Source organism: Cydia strobilella, chromosome Z (assembly GCF_947568885.1).
Source record: "Cydia strobilella chromosome Z, ilCydStro3.1, whole genome shotgun sequence".
Lineage (NCBI taxonomy): Eukaryota > Metazoa > Arthropoda > Insecta > Lepidoptera > Tortricidae > Cydia > Cydia strobilella.
The window spans coordinates 15,270,311-15,289,818 of record NC_086068.1 but is presented as its reverse complement, the minus strand read 5'-3'; the positions used below and the strand labels follow the sequence as shown (position 1 = coordinate 15,289,818).

The following is a 19,508-nucleotide window of genomic DNA, read 5'->3' as shown; positions in this document are numbered from 1 at the left end:
TGAAAACTACCTATATATGGCAATGTTTTTTAGCAGGCACTAAACGTCATTCACATGACATGTGTATTGTCAGAATCGTATAAATAAAATTGTGTTTTGCGATAAACGGTGAAACCATGGTAAAACATTATAAAAGCGGCGTGCGGGGGATACTATTCTGCATGATAAATAATTTTACAATAATAAAAAATCAGCACGAGGCTATTCAAGCTGAAAAAAGGCAATGTTTACAATATTTGCAGTTGATGACAGGTAAGTGGAATAAAACATCTCAATACTTGCACCATATGTAGACAATATAATATTGGTTTAGATTAAGGTTTCACAGCAAATTGAACACACCTAATAGGTATAGGCATACTTACTTAGTCGGTCCTAAACTTCTGTCACAAATAAAAATAATGATAAAAACAAAAGTACCAATCAGTTTTTAATAAATTATATACCAATTTAAAGTACATTTAATAGAGAATTAATATCTTAAAATTATTCAAAATGACCTCCCTTGTCAGTTGCTACTTACTAGTCGATTTTTTGACGCTCAAACCAGGCTTGAGTGGTCTTGGCTTTGTGTGCAGGTGCAGAATCCTGCTGGAACACAAAATTATGTCCTGAAAATAGCTGTTGGGCAGATCTTTGGCAAACTGATCCAAAACCGTCTCTTGGTACACTTTTGCACTGATTTTGACCCCTTTTTCGCAAAAATGAACCTCAGTTGCCCCGTAATAAGATACTCCCGACCAAACCATCACTGATGATGGATGATGCCCATGTTGCACCCGCGGAACTGTTGTTTTTGCTTCTTGAGAGCTCGTAGCGTACACTCTATCATTCTGTTTATTATACTTTTCTTCAATATCGAAATTTTTTTTCGTCTGTAAAGAGGATATCGCGGTGTCGATTTTTCGCGTACCGCTTTAACAACTTTCGGGATCTTTTAAGCCTTATTGTTTTTAGACGGGCATTAGGCATGTGCCCACTCTTTTTTTTGTATGCTCGTAGACTAAGATCTTCGTTTAAAATCTTTTTGACGGTATTCCTACTGACACCCATTTGCAAAGCCATCAACTTCTGTTTTCGGACAAGATTTCTTGCTATACAGGCCTTGATCGCTTTGATCACTGTTGGTGTTCTTACGGAGCGTGGACGGCCAGTTATTTTTTTGTCCTCAACACTAGAGACTTCATTGTACCTATCAGTAGTACGGTACACAAACCTAAGCGGTATATTTAATTTTTTGAGAACCGAAAATGGTACATGGCGAGTGCCCATAGCGGTGCAACGCTAAAACAGCTATTCGGTTTTCTTTCAGTGTCCACTCCAACGTGAGAAATTGCAGCAAATGACTGTTTTTTGTTTTAATGAAATACAAAAAAAAAATATCTTAAAATTATGTTCTAAATTTGAAAATAATGTGCCAGTGACAGAACTTTAGGACCGACTAGTACATTATGAACTTCATCTTTAAGTTCCACATTGTTATGTTTTAAATGTAGATGCCTGTTTAATTCAATACATTCCTTTAGAAAAGTGAATGAAAATTGTTAATATTATATCCTTTCATCTGTGGGCGAGACCCGAATCGGGCATCAGTTTTTGCGCAATTTTAAATTCAAAATTTTGAATTTCAAGATAACATAAGATAAGATACATTTATTGATAAAATTGTACATATTTTGGTGACTATTTAAATAAAATATCTTTGACAAGCCACAGATGAAAGGATATATCTAAGTAGATAGGCTTAAGGTACCATTTGTATTCAAACTGTACCAGCATTCCTGCTGCAAGGTCGAAAAGAATGTGACGGCATCACGCACGCGAACAAAAGCTGTATAGGTAGGTACTTATCATTAAACATTTAAACTTGCGTTTATGCAGTTATCTATAAAACAAGATTCTTTCAGTTTACGAAGACACATTTTAACAGCAATAGTCTGAATCCGAATGGTACCATTTACAATTTACAAAGCGACAACTCATTGTCTTTTTCGTGCTTTGTGTCTGCTTAATGTAAGCTGCTGGAGTCCACTCCTCAACCGAATTCCAAAACCTGGTACCTAGTTCGTCCTCCAATCTGACTTCTAATAAACCCTGTTCCCTCCTTCACTTGCTAAACAGACTCTGGCATACCCACTCCACTGTCAGTAGTAAAATCTAATTAAAGAATGTAGGCGCGAAAGGTTGACCTCCTATTAATCTTCTCCTCACCTTAGAAAATATGAATTACGCCAAAAAAATGGATGACGCCAAATGTCACATTCTCCTAATATTATTTACTTATCAAAAATAATAATAACAGTGACATCTATTGATGGAATTAAATTTATTTCATCGTAATGCGCAGCTTACATTTTTCATAGATATCTACATATGGTAGAAAATTTCAAAAGTATTATGACTATTAAATCCATTTTCTGTGGTGTTGTCACATACTGATTTTTAAAAACTACTTCTTATCGAGCGCTGCACTTTTCTTAGTCTAACTCTAGCAGGATGTCTATATTTTATTATTACTATCTATTGATATGATCATAGCACATTCAACATAATTAAGATCTCTTTATTTTCCACAAACAAACAAAACCTGGATTTCGTTTTTAGGGTTCCGTACCCAAAGGATAAAAACGGGACCCTATTACTAAGACTCCGCTGTCCGTCTGTCCGTTTGTCTGTCTGTCACCAGGCTGTATCTCATGAACCGTGATAGATAGACAGTTGAAATTTTCTGTTGCCGCTATAACAACAAATACTAAAAACAAAATAATATAAATATTTAAATGGGGCTCCCATACAATACAACAAACGTGATTTTTTTGCTGTTTTATTTCCGTAATAGTACGGAACCCTTCGTGCGCGAGTCCGACTCGCACTTGGCCGGGTTTTTTATTATTATTGTAGTGATGCCTCGAATAGTAGGTACTTTTACGAATACGAATAATGCTTTTTGAATTATTGTACGAATACGACTCGCGGGTTTAAGGTACAAACTCAACTATGCAGTTGTCCCCATACACCAAATATTACTTTCTCATCGCAGAAGTAGGTATACAACTGTTCAGTTTTCGGATTTTCTCCTTTACCTGAGGGACATTCCTTCTTCAAGTTTTTATGTAAACGGGAAGCACCCAATAGGTTTTTGAGAATCTGGTTTGTTGCTCGATCCAGAGGAACTTATTATTTTACTGCTTTGTGTTACACTTTTACAGCTTCAAGGCATCAGTAGTAGACTTGAGAATTTTATATTAATTTTAACTTGATAACCATTGATAAGTAACTTCATGCGTACTGGGAAAGAACCATACACACTCGAGTTTTCCCTTGCTAGCTGGTAGATTGGGCTTTTTCGTGCTGATTTTGAAAGACTAATGCTGAAAATTATTTATATGGATTACATTTATGATGTTTTTACATAACCAAGGTGATGTCTTGATAAACTAAAAATTTTTGTGGGTTAAGAGAAGAAAAGTGTCCATTTTGTGTCGCAATTTCACATACATTTTATATGGACAGTTACCAAACTAACTTAAATTTTTTGTAAGACTAAGGACACTTTTTCTCTTCTTTTGGAACAAAAGTCCTCGTCATTCTGAGTAGAAAAAAACCCTGCACACGTCGTTACTTTTTCGAAGAGAAGTAAACGGCCACACTGTTTTCTGAAAACCGCTAGGCTTTATGAAGCATAATAAAATTATTTGTTAATTTAATGGCTACTTTCCGAATATGTTTCATGGTTAAAAATTCCAATATTCTTAATTGTTATATTCAGCACCTTGTACGGCAAGGTCTTTTTAGGTTATCTGTCATACCCGTAGCTCTGACGCGCCGTCTGAGCTACGGGTATGACAGTCAGTGTCAGTCGCCGCAAGTGGATGCGTTCAATTTTACGAGGCCGTGCCGTACAGCAGCTGCGATCGTGGCCCACAAATGGACTCGCCGGAAGACCAACGCTGACACTTTGTGTCGGTATCCAACAATAAGGTCTCACAGTCTGTCTCGCTTGCTCCTTTATCAGATGGACTACAGGATCCCAAGTTGGTGGTAGAGAAAAGTCATCTTCCCTATTGTGTCCATAGGATGATGTTGGACATCCTGAGTATAATGTTTTGAAAAGATGTGTCCCGCCCATCCCGCCGAGTTTGTTGCTGGTCCTATATTGGGATACCCTCCTACAATTAAGGAGGGAATTAAATCTTCTCGGGTCCGTAGTGTAGGGTTGGAGCCGGCGTAGTTTTTATCGCGTATATATAGGTATATATCTTTACTTGAAAAATAGTTGTATTGTATAACTAGCCTTATGAACCGATTTTGCATGTACAACCAGCCTTAAAGTTTATAGTCTATGATGGTTCATTATTTTTAGTATGTGGGTGTTTTTGCACTTTGTAGTTTTTCCTCAGTCACCCGTTGACCACGAACGCTGTAAAGGGTTCGAAAAGTCGGGATGTATTATAAATTCAATATACGCGATATAATCCGTTTTCATAGTTTTATTTCATTTTTAATAAATTGACTTTTCGACCAATACATACGAGTATAAGTAGTGTTGGTTGGGACTTGGGACTCGAGTCCATTGAGTCCTCTGCTTCAAGACTCGACTCAGTTTTCAGACTCTTATAATTAAATCTAAACTCGAGTTCTTTTCAACTTGTTAGCTTCCCGAGTCTTTTGTAGAGACCTGAGTCCTTTTCAGAGAACTTTATTTTTTTAAACAATTTCGAAATGCATTGTCTTGTAAAATTTGTTGATACGCAAATCATACAACAACGCGTAATTTATTTACTGTTATTTAGGATAAACCTGTTTAGGATAAACATTGTTGACCGAGTCTTTATTCGGAGGCTCGAGTCCTTTTGAGTTGCTCTTAAAAAAGACTCGACTCGGGACTTAAAAGACTCAGAAGTGTTTTAAGCGCCGAGTCTCGTAAAAATGAGCTGAGTTCTCCAAATTCAGTCTCAAAGGACTAGTTCGCCCTTATACAGTATAAGGGCGAACATCAATAGATAAAATCGGCTTGGGTTGTTTAAAATTGCTCTTCGGGAACACGATTAGAGTTGTTGGAGTGGATCGGGTGTCCGATACGGCATCGGGTATAAATGGACAGCACAAATTGATGAATTGTGAGAGTGGCATGAAGTTCACCGCGCTCTGCCGATGCCGTATCGGTCCACCCGATCTAGTGTACGCTGATCACGATCACGAAGCACTGTCGTTGTGCCTTCACCAGTTTCACTGCTACATACCGGGAAATATGCTATTAGTTACGATGTAGCAGTAACTCAGCAGTGAATTCGAACATTGCTTATTCATATAAGGTCACAGTCAAAGTGGCATTTCTTCAACCAAAAAACGTCACTTGTGACACTGACTGTTCGATATCGTATCGCTGTGATTTCTTAAGCATTGTTCGAATCGGACCGTAAGTTAATCAAGCTTGGTTATAGTGACATAGTGTAGTATCGTTTCCGCCTCTAGAGCAGTTCGGCGCGGGAAGCGATAAACTCATATAGAAATTATTAATCTCTGCTGGCCATTACTTGCTACGATCGGGTACTATCGGGTACTGGAAATGTAAAAGATATTGAAGAACATAATACATAAATTATATGTGTAAGATTGTCCCTAAATATTAATTAATTAATTTATTACATGAAAACATATTGATTGATGATTGTCGACTTCAATAGCAAATTGATACCTATTACTCATCGCAAATTCTCCATTACCTATTAAGGGGGTTTCATATTAAACCTGACTTGTGGCTTCTTTCCATAATAAAGCGACGTAATATTTAAGGAAAATAATTATAAAATAAAGAAAACCTTACAGATAAACATAACTATACACCGTGTCCAATAAGTCTGAATACAGTACAAATATTGAATAAAATAAATGTACGAATAGTTACTACAATTAAAATTATATTTTATTAATGTCAAACTTTTATAATATATTTACAACAAATGTTTCGGAATAACTCCCTCCACCTTCAACTTTTTTACCAGCCTCAAACGCTTCTCGAATTTATCACACGCATCACGCACCATTTCCATTGGCATACCGTCCCAAATACGCTCGATAACCTTTTTGAAATGATCCAGGTTTATCATTTTATAATCATGTAGTTTCGAAAGCAATGTACGACCATACAAAATAATCTGATACGTTCAAGTCTGGAGAACTGGGTGGTCATTCATGTTTCGGTAAAAAATCTGTCAAATTAGCCTGACACCAAGCTTGAACAGCATTTGCCGTGTGTGAAGGAGCTCCGTCTTGTTTGAACACATAATATTCATTCCCAAACATACATTTTAAATTTGGGGCAACCATCTTCCCCAAAACCTCGGTTTTATAATAAAGTGCGTTAATTTTAATAACAAATACTAAAGGTAGTTTACCCCTTACATACTGCACCCCACACCATGACCGATGGTGAGCTCTGGAACCTAGGAACATTTTTCTTGTTGTCCGGAATGTATTTTGTTGATAATCCATCTTTAATTCCCTCCCTGATAGGCGTATCCCTTAACAGTTCGAACACAAACAGTTTCTCGTCAGAAAAAACAAACTCGTCACCTGCGTGCCAAGACAGTATTATGTTAGATCTTTGCACTCTCTTTTTCTTGGTCGCTTCAAAAATGCCATGTACTTTGCGTTTTTTTATAAGCATGGCATCCAAGATCCACCCTCAAAATATTGTGCACCGATATTAAAATAAGAATTTGATAATAAAAATATGTGTATTCGGACTTATTGGGCACGGTGTATGTTTTAAGCAATATACCTAAATTTCTTACTACGAAATATTTTAATAATATCTACAAGGTTTTAGGCCGTCCCGGGAATTCTCTTGGACGTTATAACGTTTTGAGTCCAGTGGCATATTTATGCACTACGCCGTTAAATCTCGAGAGTTTTGCACGTATAGGTACATTACATAATGTCGGCCCGGGCGCCTTTACGTTCATATAAACTTTTCAGGTACAAAGGGAATATGACAGTATATTTATTCAAATCATCGCAACTATTTTTTCAACACACTTGCTCAAAACGACGTTTTTTTCCACCGATTTTTGGCTCATAATCCTAGATATTAAACACGCGTGCTTTTTCAGTATATTACAACTTACAACACTTGCTTTTTCATTATATTATCCGACTGAGTTAAGAAGGTAACTGATTGCTAATATTATGCATGGAAACGGAGCCTTCTTAATTTGGTCGAGTAATACATTTTTTTAACCAACAATTAGGTTTCTAATGTTAGTTCAAAGAGGTTTTATCTCACCAAACATAATTTATACTTAGATTAAATTATCTCGTAAATTTCATTAATGAATAAACATAACATTTTATCGATTTGATCTCCATCCGTCGGTTAGAAATACGAAAATATTAGCTTTTAAACGTTTTTTTAAGTGGCTGTTTGTCGATTTCGTTCGCGCCTTTGCCTTGCGCGCGCATTGGAATCGTGCGTAAAATAAAATAACGCGCCAGCCATTTTCCGTATTTGTCATAAAATTGGAATAATTTTGCATGTTTATAGTTTATATATTGACGAAAATGTCATTTTCAAGCATTGAAAATGAAGAACACATAAATTGGACGCTGCCAGTAATACTAATAGAGGCAAGAGCCGAGAACGATAGCCTTTTACCATCAAAATCACTCCTAAACGAGTTGTCAATATAAATAATGTTTTTTATGACTCCCCAGGCTCGTTTTCCACAGCTCTATATATGTTTTTAAGTGATGTACCTCGTTTGTAATGTTTAATTTTTTGTGTATATTGTAAATACTTCTTGAATCTTATTGTGTAGCATGTGAGCGCTTTGGTATGTAAACTGTAAGCTTGTGTGTGGTATTAATAAACAATAAACAATAAAATCGGGTGAAAAATAATTGGCGGCATGTGAAATTTTTATACAATGGAAAATCAGCAAAAACGCCCAGTCTTTCTTGGATAACGAAGGCGAATAAGTGCCTACAAGCCCACCACGCTTTTCTGCAAAGAAATGTGTACTTTTACTGTTTTGACAAAAAAAAAACAAATTTTTAAGTTTTGTTTTTCCTCGCAAGTGTGTTGAAAAACGTCGTATGAAACGCGTGTGCATTGGTCATTGCGCAAGATGAAAGAAAGCCGATGTGTGTGGCTTTCTTCTTGCGCACTCGCTTACAGCTCGCGCGCACAATATCACACTTGTATCATAATGTACTATTATAGGCATATATGCACGACATCCGATGAGGTTTGTTGAAACAATAAAAAGTACTTACTGGAAATAAATTAAAATGAAACGTGTTAAAACACCTGTGGAATTTAAGTATATAAAAAAATCTGTTAGTTACTCATGAATGTCGCTATATTTTGATTTTTCTTTAAAAGGACATAGACGGTTATTTCACCTTACAAACGTTGTCCCCCTGTTCCTCCCTAGATAACGCATTACAAATAATATTTTTATAACGTTTACATTTTATTGGCCAACCTTTATTCATCCCTCATTAGATTTTTTAGATATTTTAACTTCTATAAGACTTAAGAGCGTCTAAAATCTACTAAAATTGTTGAAAACAATAAGCTTAATCAATGAAATTCGGAAAATAACAAGGCCTATGTTTATGACAACGAGTTATATCGCGTATATTGAATTTATAATACATCCCGACGTTTCGAACCCTTTACAGCGTTCGTGGTCAACGGGTGACTGAGGAACAGCTACAATGTGCAAAAATACCCACATACAAAAATAATGAACCATAATAAATAAACTATAAACTTTAAGGCTGACTGTACATGCAATATCGGTTCATAAGGCCAGTTATACAATACAACTATTTTCAAGTAAAGATATACGAGATAAAGCTACGCCGGCTCTAACCCTACACCTCTGACCCGAGAAGATTGCCTCCTAAATTGTCAGTATATATGTATTAAAAAATAAAGATATCTAATATAATATTGATATGGCTTGACACACCCCTGACACTCACTGATATAACCGACTTGGTTTCGCATTACATCTCAAAACTTTTTTGTAGTAGAAGAATTGAGTTGCGAGACTTGCATCTTTTTACATATTGTAATGTTTTTGATGGGATCTCATCTCTTTTTGTAGGTATAGTAGGGTAGTTTCAGGTGATAATGTGGACACGCTGGACAAAAGTTCGAGTTCTAAGTCACTTATAATCACAAACTTGGTGTCTAAATATACATATTTGGGGTCAGGGAATTCAACTAGATAAGTATTTTACCGATATCTCAGTTACTATATTACTTGAAAACACAAAATTGGTGTTTATTTATATATTTGGTTTAAATTATGTTAAAAAAACAATTATTAACGTTATTTTTTTTTATTACTTGTTATTATAGTAATACATAATCTGCGTTAATTTCAAGTGTCTACATATTACGGTTCTACAGATACACCGGTTGTTATGGGCGGGCAAAAAAACGCCATAATATTACGTTTCATGTATTAGAGCACTGTTTAATTTTTAATATATTTTTATTTTTATGAATGTATGTTAAAGCAGTAACAGAAAAACAACTTCTGTGAAAATTTGAACAGTCTAGCTCAGTGGTTCCTAACCTTTTTAGTACTGTGACCCCTTTGACTAACTAGGGAACTCGATTTTACCCCTCCTCCATAATCATGAATATTTTTTCTTATAGATGTAAAATGTCAGTTTTACCCCCACGGGGGTAATTACCCCCAGGTTAGGAACCGCTGGTCTAGCTAATGCTGACACGCAGACAGCTGGATGGACAGCGGAAGCTTAGGAACAGGGTTCTGATTGATATCCTTTGGGAACTCGACTCTAAAAAATATCTAGTTGAAATCCTTGACCCCAAATATGTATTTTTAGACACTAAGTTTGTGATTCTACGTTATTTAGAACTCGAGATATTAGTGATATACTCGTACGTATAATACAATTCAACTCTGCCCCACTAGTAGTCCTTCTTTTCGGCTACTACTTCTTGTACGTCAGCTACCACTTTTCTCAAAGCTCATATCTGTACAATATTCATATCCGTACCATACTCATAGTCATACCATACTCATATTTACTATAGACATCGTACATCGTAGTTGATCGTAGTGTACCTTTACCTATTTGTAGCAGCTGCAAAAGTAACTTTGTAATAGCATATATTTATTAAGGAATACTAACTTACTTGTGCAGTTCTTAAATCTTTAAAACGACTGTTATTTCAATATTTTGAGTTTTTTTTAGCTGATAAGCTTAAAATTAGTACCTTAGAATTATGATGATCGGTGAGTGAGTGTGTCAGTGACAAAACTTTGTGCAATAATTCTTAAACTACTAGTTCAAATTGAATGTTATTGGGACTATTTAAAAAAAAACGCACCCGTGACGATATATGTAGTATGCCAAAAAATCACAAATAATTTATAGTATTACCATCTGCGAGGATATTACGGTTCGTTTTGCGGTTCTTGAGTAATAATGATTTCTTGTTCCTGCTCCATACATTTTTTTTGAAAAAAAAAAATCGTAACTCGACAGTTTTCATTCCTAATCGTCTAAAATTCATGTTACCATAACAATGCCCCCCCGGTAATTACCCCCGTGGGGGTTAAACTGGCATTTTACAGGGGTACCTATCTATAAGAAAAAATATTAATGATTATGGAGGAGGGGTAAAATCGAGTTCCCTAGTTAGTCAAAGGGGTCACAGTACTAAGGTTAGGAACCACTGCTGTAAGGGCATTGACGTCTACAATTTTTAAGTAGGTACCTAGTTTGTTACCTCTTATTAGTGCGAAACTTTTCGTTTTAAAGATGTTGGTTACGGCGAGTCACATCTGCTAGACCTAATTTAGCCATGAGTCATTATAATATGAAAAACTGAGGAACTACATACTACAAACAGAAGTTTACTTAAGTGTGTCACGTTTTCGGAATTTTGTTTCAAGGAATGTGATTGGAGGCATTTCAGATAGGATGGTGTAATGCGGTAATTCGTATGCAAGTCTGTTTGTTTTTGTAGGCTTTCAGGCCCCTATCCCTCGAGTCCACTCAGCTTACACCCACACCCTTTACTGCAAATAAGAAACAATCGCATCTGTGCCTCTTGCTCATTTGAGTAGTGTGTGAGAGGGACAATAGAAAACCAACTCCTAATTTCATTCCGACCAAACGCTCCCTCGCGTTTACTCAATGCTTTCTCCGGGGAGATAGATTACTCTTCTGTAAGTAGCATATTTTGTCCATTAAATTCAAATGACGGCGGCAGTAAAAATGTTTTTTCTTGTTTAACAAATTTTGGGTAACATAACTTGTAATGAAAGGAAGTTACCGTCACGTAGCTACGAGGAAGTAAATATTCAATTTGCATGGTATGTCTACATTTTCTCCCACTAAAATTATTTATTCTGATTCCTAGCTTCTAGGTCAGGGTGTTTAAAACACGAATTGCATCGATTGTTGTTGTATCGATCAGATTTGAATATTTATCATTATAAATTGGGAGATGACGACGTCGCTTCTGTTCCCTCAAAATATGTGTGAGTAGTAAGGGTAAACAATTCCTTCCAACTTCTTCTGTCAACGAAATCAATCGCACAGTAATGGTGTTTTAGGTCCCTACATACATTACACATTTGGGCCCTTTAACAGCTATGCCCGTTACTCCGCCTTTGACGAATTGCATCTGTGCATGTAATTTCAATAAAAAAAGTAGGTATACTATATCCATTATTAGTATAGAGTACCTTATCTACAGTCGTAAGCTGTTTACATTCCATATTATGGAATACATAAATAGTCATTATGCAACAAGAGAACAAATTTAGTTTTGCTGCGATTGCTTACCTTTATTTACGCAATACGCCGTACGTCATACGCCATACATTTTTTTCTACTGTTTATTGTTATTAGATAAACAATTACATATTTAACTAACTTAAAACTAATCTTATATTTGTAAGATTATATGGAATAAGGCAAGGATAATAAATTATTGTAACAATTAAATATTACACATTTAATTGTAAGTATTGTAACTCAATCATTTTATTTAGGGAATGCCGGCAGAAGTGAAAACTTGAATATTGTATTTTGCCACATAAATGATAGTACTTTTATACTGATAATTAAAGCAAATCGTGCAAAATTATTCCCTAACCATTCCAAAATATCAATCACTTCAACAATATTCATTTATTGCGCTATCGTACACAAACATAACAATTTATATTACATTAAAAATTTAACACTTCAGAACTATTCTCAGCTGCAGAGAAAAGGGGGTGCATACAAAGTTCTGTAAATTAGTATGGACGTGGGGTACCTTTGCTCTGCAGCTGACTGCAGTTATTTAACATAAAAAAAATATCTCAGAAAAATCAACTTCCATCCATAATTTCGATCAGGTCACGTGTCCGTTTTACGAATTTTCAATCTGTCGGTCACGTGACTCGAAATCTGTCGCGAGTTTAACATTTTTTCCCCATCACAAAAAGTGCACAGCGCCGCTAAAGGTTTTCACTTCAAAAGTTTTATTTGCTTACTGTTTTGAAGCATCAAATCACCCTTGTGCTTAAAATTTAAGACATATCGCTACTTCACAACTTCTTAAACAAATATCCTAATTATTGATTAAACCTTAGTTCAATCAATAATTAGTTACTGCATACCGGTCTGGGGAGGCACTACTAAAACCAAATTTTTAAAGCTCGAAGATCATTATTATCGAGCCCAGAGATCATTATTAAAAGTTATGCATTTTATACCATTTAGATTTCCAACCGTAGATCTATATAAACTTTCTGATGTACTAACTGTAAGAAAACTCTACATATTATTTGCAACCTTAAAAATACACAAATGTAAACCAATATACACCTACCACACGAAATCCAAAGAGAAACGGTAACATAATTCCAACCACTTCAATAAGTACCACATACGTTAGTAGACAAATTTTCTATAAATCCGGCAAATTATACAATGTCATACATATGCACTTAAATATATATCACTTACCATTTTATGAATGTAAATAAAATATAACAGACTGGCTTAAATGTAAGAGTTATTATGATACAGAAACACACACACACACACATTACACACGCACACTCATATGGACTTGCAAGTCCATCTTATCATTAGGTTAAATATAAATAATTACTTTTGTTATACTCAAAGCTGATGTGTGCATTTTTATTTCTTTAAATTTTTATTTTTATTTTTAAACCATTTATTACCAATTTTAAGGAAGAGCGGTGCCTCTTAACACAGGTATTTTCTTACTTAAAAAAAGGCACCAACACTTACCTGTATAAGTAATTCTTAAACTAAATAAACAAGTTTTCATTTTAATTTTTTAATTTTTTTTCATTTTGCGAGCTGCTGCGGTGTCAATAAAAACTAGTAGTTTATATTCATGGTTATCACTATTATCAGACGTAAATACTTAGGAATATAATGTTGGTACAGAAAATATCTTTTTAAAATTTAAAACATTAAAACAACTTGATATTAAAGTACGAGTATGTACCTAACGAATATACATAAGTACGTATATTTTCGAGCTGCAGTGCGCGAGAGCTTCTAAATCGCGTTCTTATAAGCCCTCTCCCGCTGGTGTCAAAATTTCTGTCGATTTTGATAAACTGGTTACGATAACATATGCAGTCTAGCAGCTTAAACTTATTGTTAGGAGTTGTAAGACTTTATAAGTTGGGAATATAAATATAAGTAGGTAAACCTACTACCTGGCGTTTTTGCTACATATTTATGTGTCTATAAATAAAGAAAATGAGATTGATTAACAAACAGAAATATTTAACAAATAACGAGGTCGCATGTCTACAAGCTGTTTTCGAGAGTCATCACGAACCGCCTCGCACGCAGGTTTGACGACTTCCAGCCTCCCGAACAAGCAGGTTTCCGTAAAGGCTATAGTACCGTAGACCACATACATGCGTTGCGGCAGGTTATACAGAAGACTGAGGAGTATAACCTCCCCCTTTGGCTTGCATTTGTGGACTACGAGAAAGCCTTCGATTCGATCGAAACTTGGGCTGTGCTGCAGTATCTCCAAAGGTGCCAAATTGACTACCGGTATATCGAAGTGTTTGTACGAAAACGCCACCACGGCTACAGGGCCAGAGCTCGAAGTCTATTCCATTGCAGCGGGGAGTCAGACAAGGAGATGTAATCTCCCCAAAGCTGTTCACCGCTGCATTGGAGGATGCCTTCAAGGTTCTGGACTGTAAAGGACGAGGCATCAATGTAAATGGCGAGTACATCACTCACCTTCGGTTTGCCGATGATATCGTAGTCATGGCTGAGACGATGGAGGACCTCAGTGCGATGCTCGCTGATCTCAGCAGAGTATCTGAACGAGTTGGTCTGAAAATGAACATGGACAAGACGAAGATCATGTCTAACGTACATGTTGTGCCAACTCCCGTATTAATCGGAGGCTCTGCGCTCGAAGTTGTTGACGATTATGTATACCTAGGACAAACAGTCCAGTTAGGTAGGTCCAACTTCGAGAAAGAGGTCACTCGTCGAATCCGACTCGGTTGGGCAGCGTTCGGGAAGCTCCAAAGTATCTTTTCGTCCAAATTGCCGCAGTGTCTTAAGTCAAAAGTCTTTGACCAGTGTGTGTTGCCAATGATGACATACGGATCTGAGACGTGGGCGCTAACGATGGGCCTCATAAGAAGGCTCAAGGTCACGCAAAGGGCAATGGAGAGAGCTATGCTCGGGGTTTCTCTGCGTGATAGAGTCAGAAATGATGATATCCGCAGTAGAACTAGGGTCACCGTCATAGCTCGCAGAATTGCAAACCTTAAGTGGCAGATTTAGATTTATACGTTTTGAAGGGAAACCAGAGTGGGCGGGGCACATTGCTCGCAAACTGATGGCCGGTGGGGCCGGAAGGTTCTGGAGTGGCGTCCGCGTACCGGAAGACGAACTGCCGGTAGGCCTCCAACGAGATGGAGCGACGACCTGGTGAAGGTCGCGGGAATTCAGTGGTTGCGAGCGGCACAGGATCGGTCGGAGTGGCGAGCCTTGGGGGAGGCCTAAGTCCAGCAGTGGACGTCTATCGGCTGACATGATGATGATGATGACCGAGGTCGACGTAGGGCGCCGCAGATCGCGGTGCGACACTTCACACTGCTGCTAAATGAAATGACGTCATTTATTTCTCTGAATTTTCTTCGTCTCGTTCTCATTATTTGCTTACTTTGAGAAAATGAACAAGTCGAAAGATAAATTATTTTGTTCTGCCTGTGAAAAGTTTTCTTTGGAAGTTGAGGGGTTTGTGCAAGTTCCGTGGCGTGACTTGAATAAAAGATGCCATAATTTTAAGAAAAATAATAAAATAAATAGTTACGTAACAACGTGGAATAAAAAAAAACAGATTATTCCTAGATACTTTATACAACTGTTAGATTAGAAGATGTCAGTTAAAGACGGTTTTTACGCATACGCACAGCCATAAGTCTGAGAAAGATGCCCTAATGACACAATTTTGATTGCATTTCGCGCACACCAATCAGCATGAGTGATCATCAACTCGCATCAAAACCTTAACAAACAGTTAAATCTGAATCGGCCTCAAATGAGTAAGTAGAAAACAGCACTGATACAGTACCGGCCAATAATATATGACCTCCATGTTTTTTCGGTATAACTTTGTTTTTATATTGGTGAGTGACTTCCACCTCATTGCTTTAGGTAGTCTAGTAGTATTCCTTTGTACGGGCGATGAGAAAAATTGGTCTCCTGTAATGGTCCTTTCATAGAGGTTTTTTTTAAATGTATTGTTAACTTCTTTTTTTGCTAGAGGTTTTTTAGTATTATGCTGAGTATCCTATTTTAATTTACAGTATTTCATTGCAATATTCATCATATATTTGTATGAAATTACTAGTAAAATATACAATCTTCAAACTAACCTATATTGTTTACTCTATACAAGCTCATACAAAAACACTCAAAGGTGATATATTATTGGCCGGTACTGTATGCCGTGAAAAAAAATCATGTTATGTTGGTTTACCGAGATCAAACAATTCCAATTATGAAGGTATTGGAACTTGAAGGGAACTGCATTTTATTTCGTGCTAACGAGATTCTATTTATCGAGCTTCCAGTGTACCTACTTAGTTATAATATGTATTAATTGTAGCTGGGTAAGGTTATTAACGTGTATTTAATAAATGTTTTATGACGCTAGCGCTATATTGACAACCTATCTATTAAAAAAAGTACATTAAGTTCCATTTAGCTTGTAAAACAGCACATAATTTCAATGGGGTTGGCAACTGTCACAGGTATATATAGATGGTGCCAACATAGGTTTTACCGATCTCTAGTTTTGTTCTGTGAGATTTGGCTAGCATGCGGGCCCAAAAAAAATTGACTTTTTGTATTATTGACAGGTAGAACGTAGATACCTATGCTGGCACCAACTGTGAAATACGTGGACCTGCTAACTCCATTGTAAATACCACAGGAATTTAAGTGCTATCATTAACACGTTCACTGTCCCCATACAAAATAATATGACAAAGTCACACGTCCAAGTGTGCTTTCACTTTGAAGTTGTGAACCCATAGTGGAAGGACGGACTCCTGAATAAAAGCTTCATGACCCGAAATTGGGGGCACCCGGCCAGGGAACGTGTTAGGCTGTCTGGTAGACATTGCTTATTAGCGATAAATACTCCAGTTTTCTAGTGTTTTTTTTTTAGTTTACATTAGGTATAATTATTTTCTATTTTGTGGTCCATAAAGAATATTTTATTGATTAATTAATCGTCATAATAATGACGTATTTTTATCTACAGATCTGACATCACATTTTTTAAAAGGTAATGTAGGTTTCCAATATTTTAGTAGATCCAGCCAATAATAGATCCTCCTATCGTAGTTGTATTCGGTATTAGTTTCGAAAGATTAATAAGTTTCTTGTTAAAATACTTTCTCAGTCCAAACAGACGGGCATTGCGTCAACTATCGCAAAAACGTACATATCTTACCGGCCCTCGGCGGATCGATCGGCCGGGGAACGTACATATCTTACCGGCCCTCGGCGGATCAATCGGCCGGGGAACCTACATGTATCTTACCGGCGCTCGGTGGATCGATCGGCCGGGAAACTTACATATCTTACCGGCCCTCGGCGGATCGATCGGCCGGGGAACGTACATATCTTACCGGCCCTCGGCGAATTGCTCGGCCGGGAAACTTACTACATATCTTACCGGCCCTCGGCGGATCGATCGGCCGGGAAACTAACTACATATCTTACCGGCCCTCGGCGAATCGATCACCCGTGAAACTTACTACATATCTTACTGGCCCTCGGCGAATCGATCGGCCGGGAAACTTACTACATATCTTACCGGCCCTCTGCGGATCGATCGGCCGGAAAACTTACTACATATCTTACCGGCCCTCGGCGGATCGATCGGCCGGGAAACTTACATATCTTACCGGCGCTCGGTGGATCGATCGGCCGGGATACTTCGGCAGCTCGCTGTACCAGAACGCTCTATGAATTGCCGTCTATTTTTTTAAAGATCATTTTGTTTGCCTGTACATATAAGCAACTAGTCATTTAACAGCGCGGTTGTACATAATATGTTTATATGCCGTTTTTTGCGTAATGGTACGGAACCTTCCGTGCGCGAGTTCGACTCGCACTTGGCCGGTTATTAAATTTATGATGACAAATATATTAGCGTCGTTCTATATAGTATATAGTAGTGTAGTATAGGTCTTACTACGTTGGAATTAAAAAAGAAATGTATGTTTACATGATGATGTAGTCGGTGATGACACAAGAAAGATAGTAGTACGATGTCTAAAAGTAAAAAGAAAACAATTTAAAAACAGATTTACAATGTAAACAAAGGTAGCAACAGGCGGTCTTATCGCTGTAAGCGATCTCTAAAGTCTAAAGTTTTTGTGCATGTCCAAATGTTTATTGTGCTCATCTATTCTGTCCTTGTGAATCTTGTGATGCGATCATAAACGTTGTATCTGTTTGGTTTCATAGATGTATAACTTATAATTGATATTTAATGGGATTATGCCATGATTATGCTAACTAAATTTGTAAGGATTATTTACATTTAGTAATTTTTTTAATTTGTATCCAAAGTTCCAGACTGACATGTAAATTAGCTTTACGAATTAAATGATTATGATTATGATTATCATATGACATTCATTGTTGATACATCTAATACAAGGTTGATTGTTGTCGACTTCGAAGATTACTCGGAAATGACGTGCAGCCCCGAGCCCATGTCCATTTGCGACGTTCACTTTTAATTACCCTGCCTTGGTCCATTTTGCTGGTCTATTTCCATATTTCCGTCCATACCGTGTTATATTTAGCTATGTTGATCAGACACCCTTTCATATTTATGGGCTTCATCGTAGGTTTTTGATTTCTATCAACAACTGTATCGTATAACCGGATTAGGAGCTTCGTAACCAATTGCGATCAAAAACTATTTTCTTCTTATACGTAACCAGTTACGATCGAAGAGTTTTTGTTTTTGTACAAAACCTCTCGACTGTTCATAAAACCAGCAAATGCTTTATTATTATAATGTACTAAGTAATGTACACGTTATACAGGTTCTGTTTATATAAATATATATATATATATACAGGTTATTGATAACTAGATGTATTCCTGGGAGGAGGTGATTGAGGAGCTGAAATGCAACAAACTTGACCCCCCTATGTCTGGCCAATATCTAGTTTCCAAGATTTATAAATTTTTGTATGCCAGGCTGAAGTGGAAGTGCCGCATGCATTCGGATAGGTAGGCTAGTATATCCACCAAGTGGATGCCACAAAACAAGCGCGGACGTTGCAGGCCCAGAATGGCGGGACGACTCAGACGTACCTTTATTAGTAACGTAAAATTTGTTAACTGGCCGGAAAAAGCTAAATAACGGGAGTCGTGGAAATAAAGGGTAGAGGCCTTTGCCCAACTGTGGGACACTAACGGATTAAGAAAAAAAAATCCCAGACCACATAAAAACTAAAAACAGACCAATTCAAGAAGCAACTAAAAACACGTGAAACATCAATAAAACATCACAATCAAACTCTATGAATGCATTTTTTGCTGACCTTTAATCATTATTTTAGTTTTATAACTTTTTAATGAGGGCTACCGTTTTTGTGCTCACCAGTTGGCGCCACTGTAGATGTAGGTCCAGAAAAACAGATATCAAACTTCTTCTATGCTTATTTTTATAAAATCAATACGTTTTCTTTTTAGGGTTCCGTACCCAAAGGGTAAAAACGGGACCCTATTATTAGGATTCCGTACCCAAAGGGTAAAAACGGGACCCTATTATTAGGGTTCCGTACCCAAAGGGTAAAAACGGGACCCTATTACTAAGACTTCGCTGTCCGTCTGTCACTAGGCTGTATCTCATGAACCGTGATAGCTAGACAGTTAAAATTTTCACAGATGATATA

The 19,508-nt window shown here is 36.9% G+C and overlaps 2 protein-coding genes and 1 long non-coding RNA gene across 4 annotated transcripts in view; 2 read left to right on the top strand and 1 right to left on the bottom strand.

Moving 5' to 3' along the window:
* Positions 1-19,508, top strand: part of LOC134754436 (frequenin-2) — a 211,130-nt gene that overhangs the window by 5,632 nt on the left and 185,990 nt on the right. The gene's annotated exons all lie outside the window — the stretch shown is intronic.
* The window catches only part of LOC134754495 (uncharacterized), a 400,626-nt gene that overhangs the window by 306,302 nt on the left and 74,816 nt on the right, over positions 1-19,508 (bottom strand). The gene's annotated exons all lie outside the window — the stretch shown is intronic.
* Positions 224-14,802, top strand: LOC134754708 (uncharacterized; the record flags this gene model as incomplete). The annotated part of the gene is made up of 4 exons (XM_063691043.1): positions 224-252; positions 13,840-14,103; positions 14,154-14,281; positions 14,525-14,802. Coding segments are annotated over exons 1-4 (699 nt in total), but the record flags the coding sequence as incomplete, so codon positions are not given.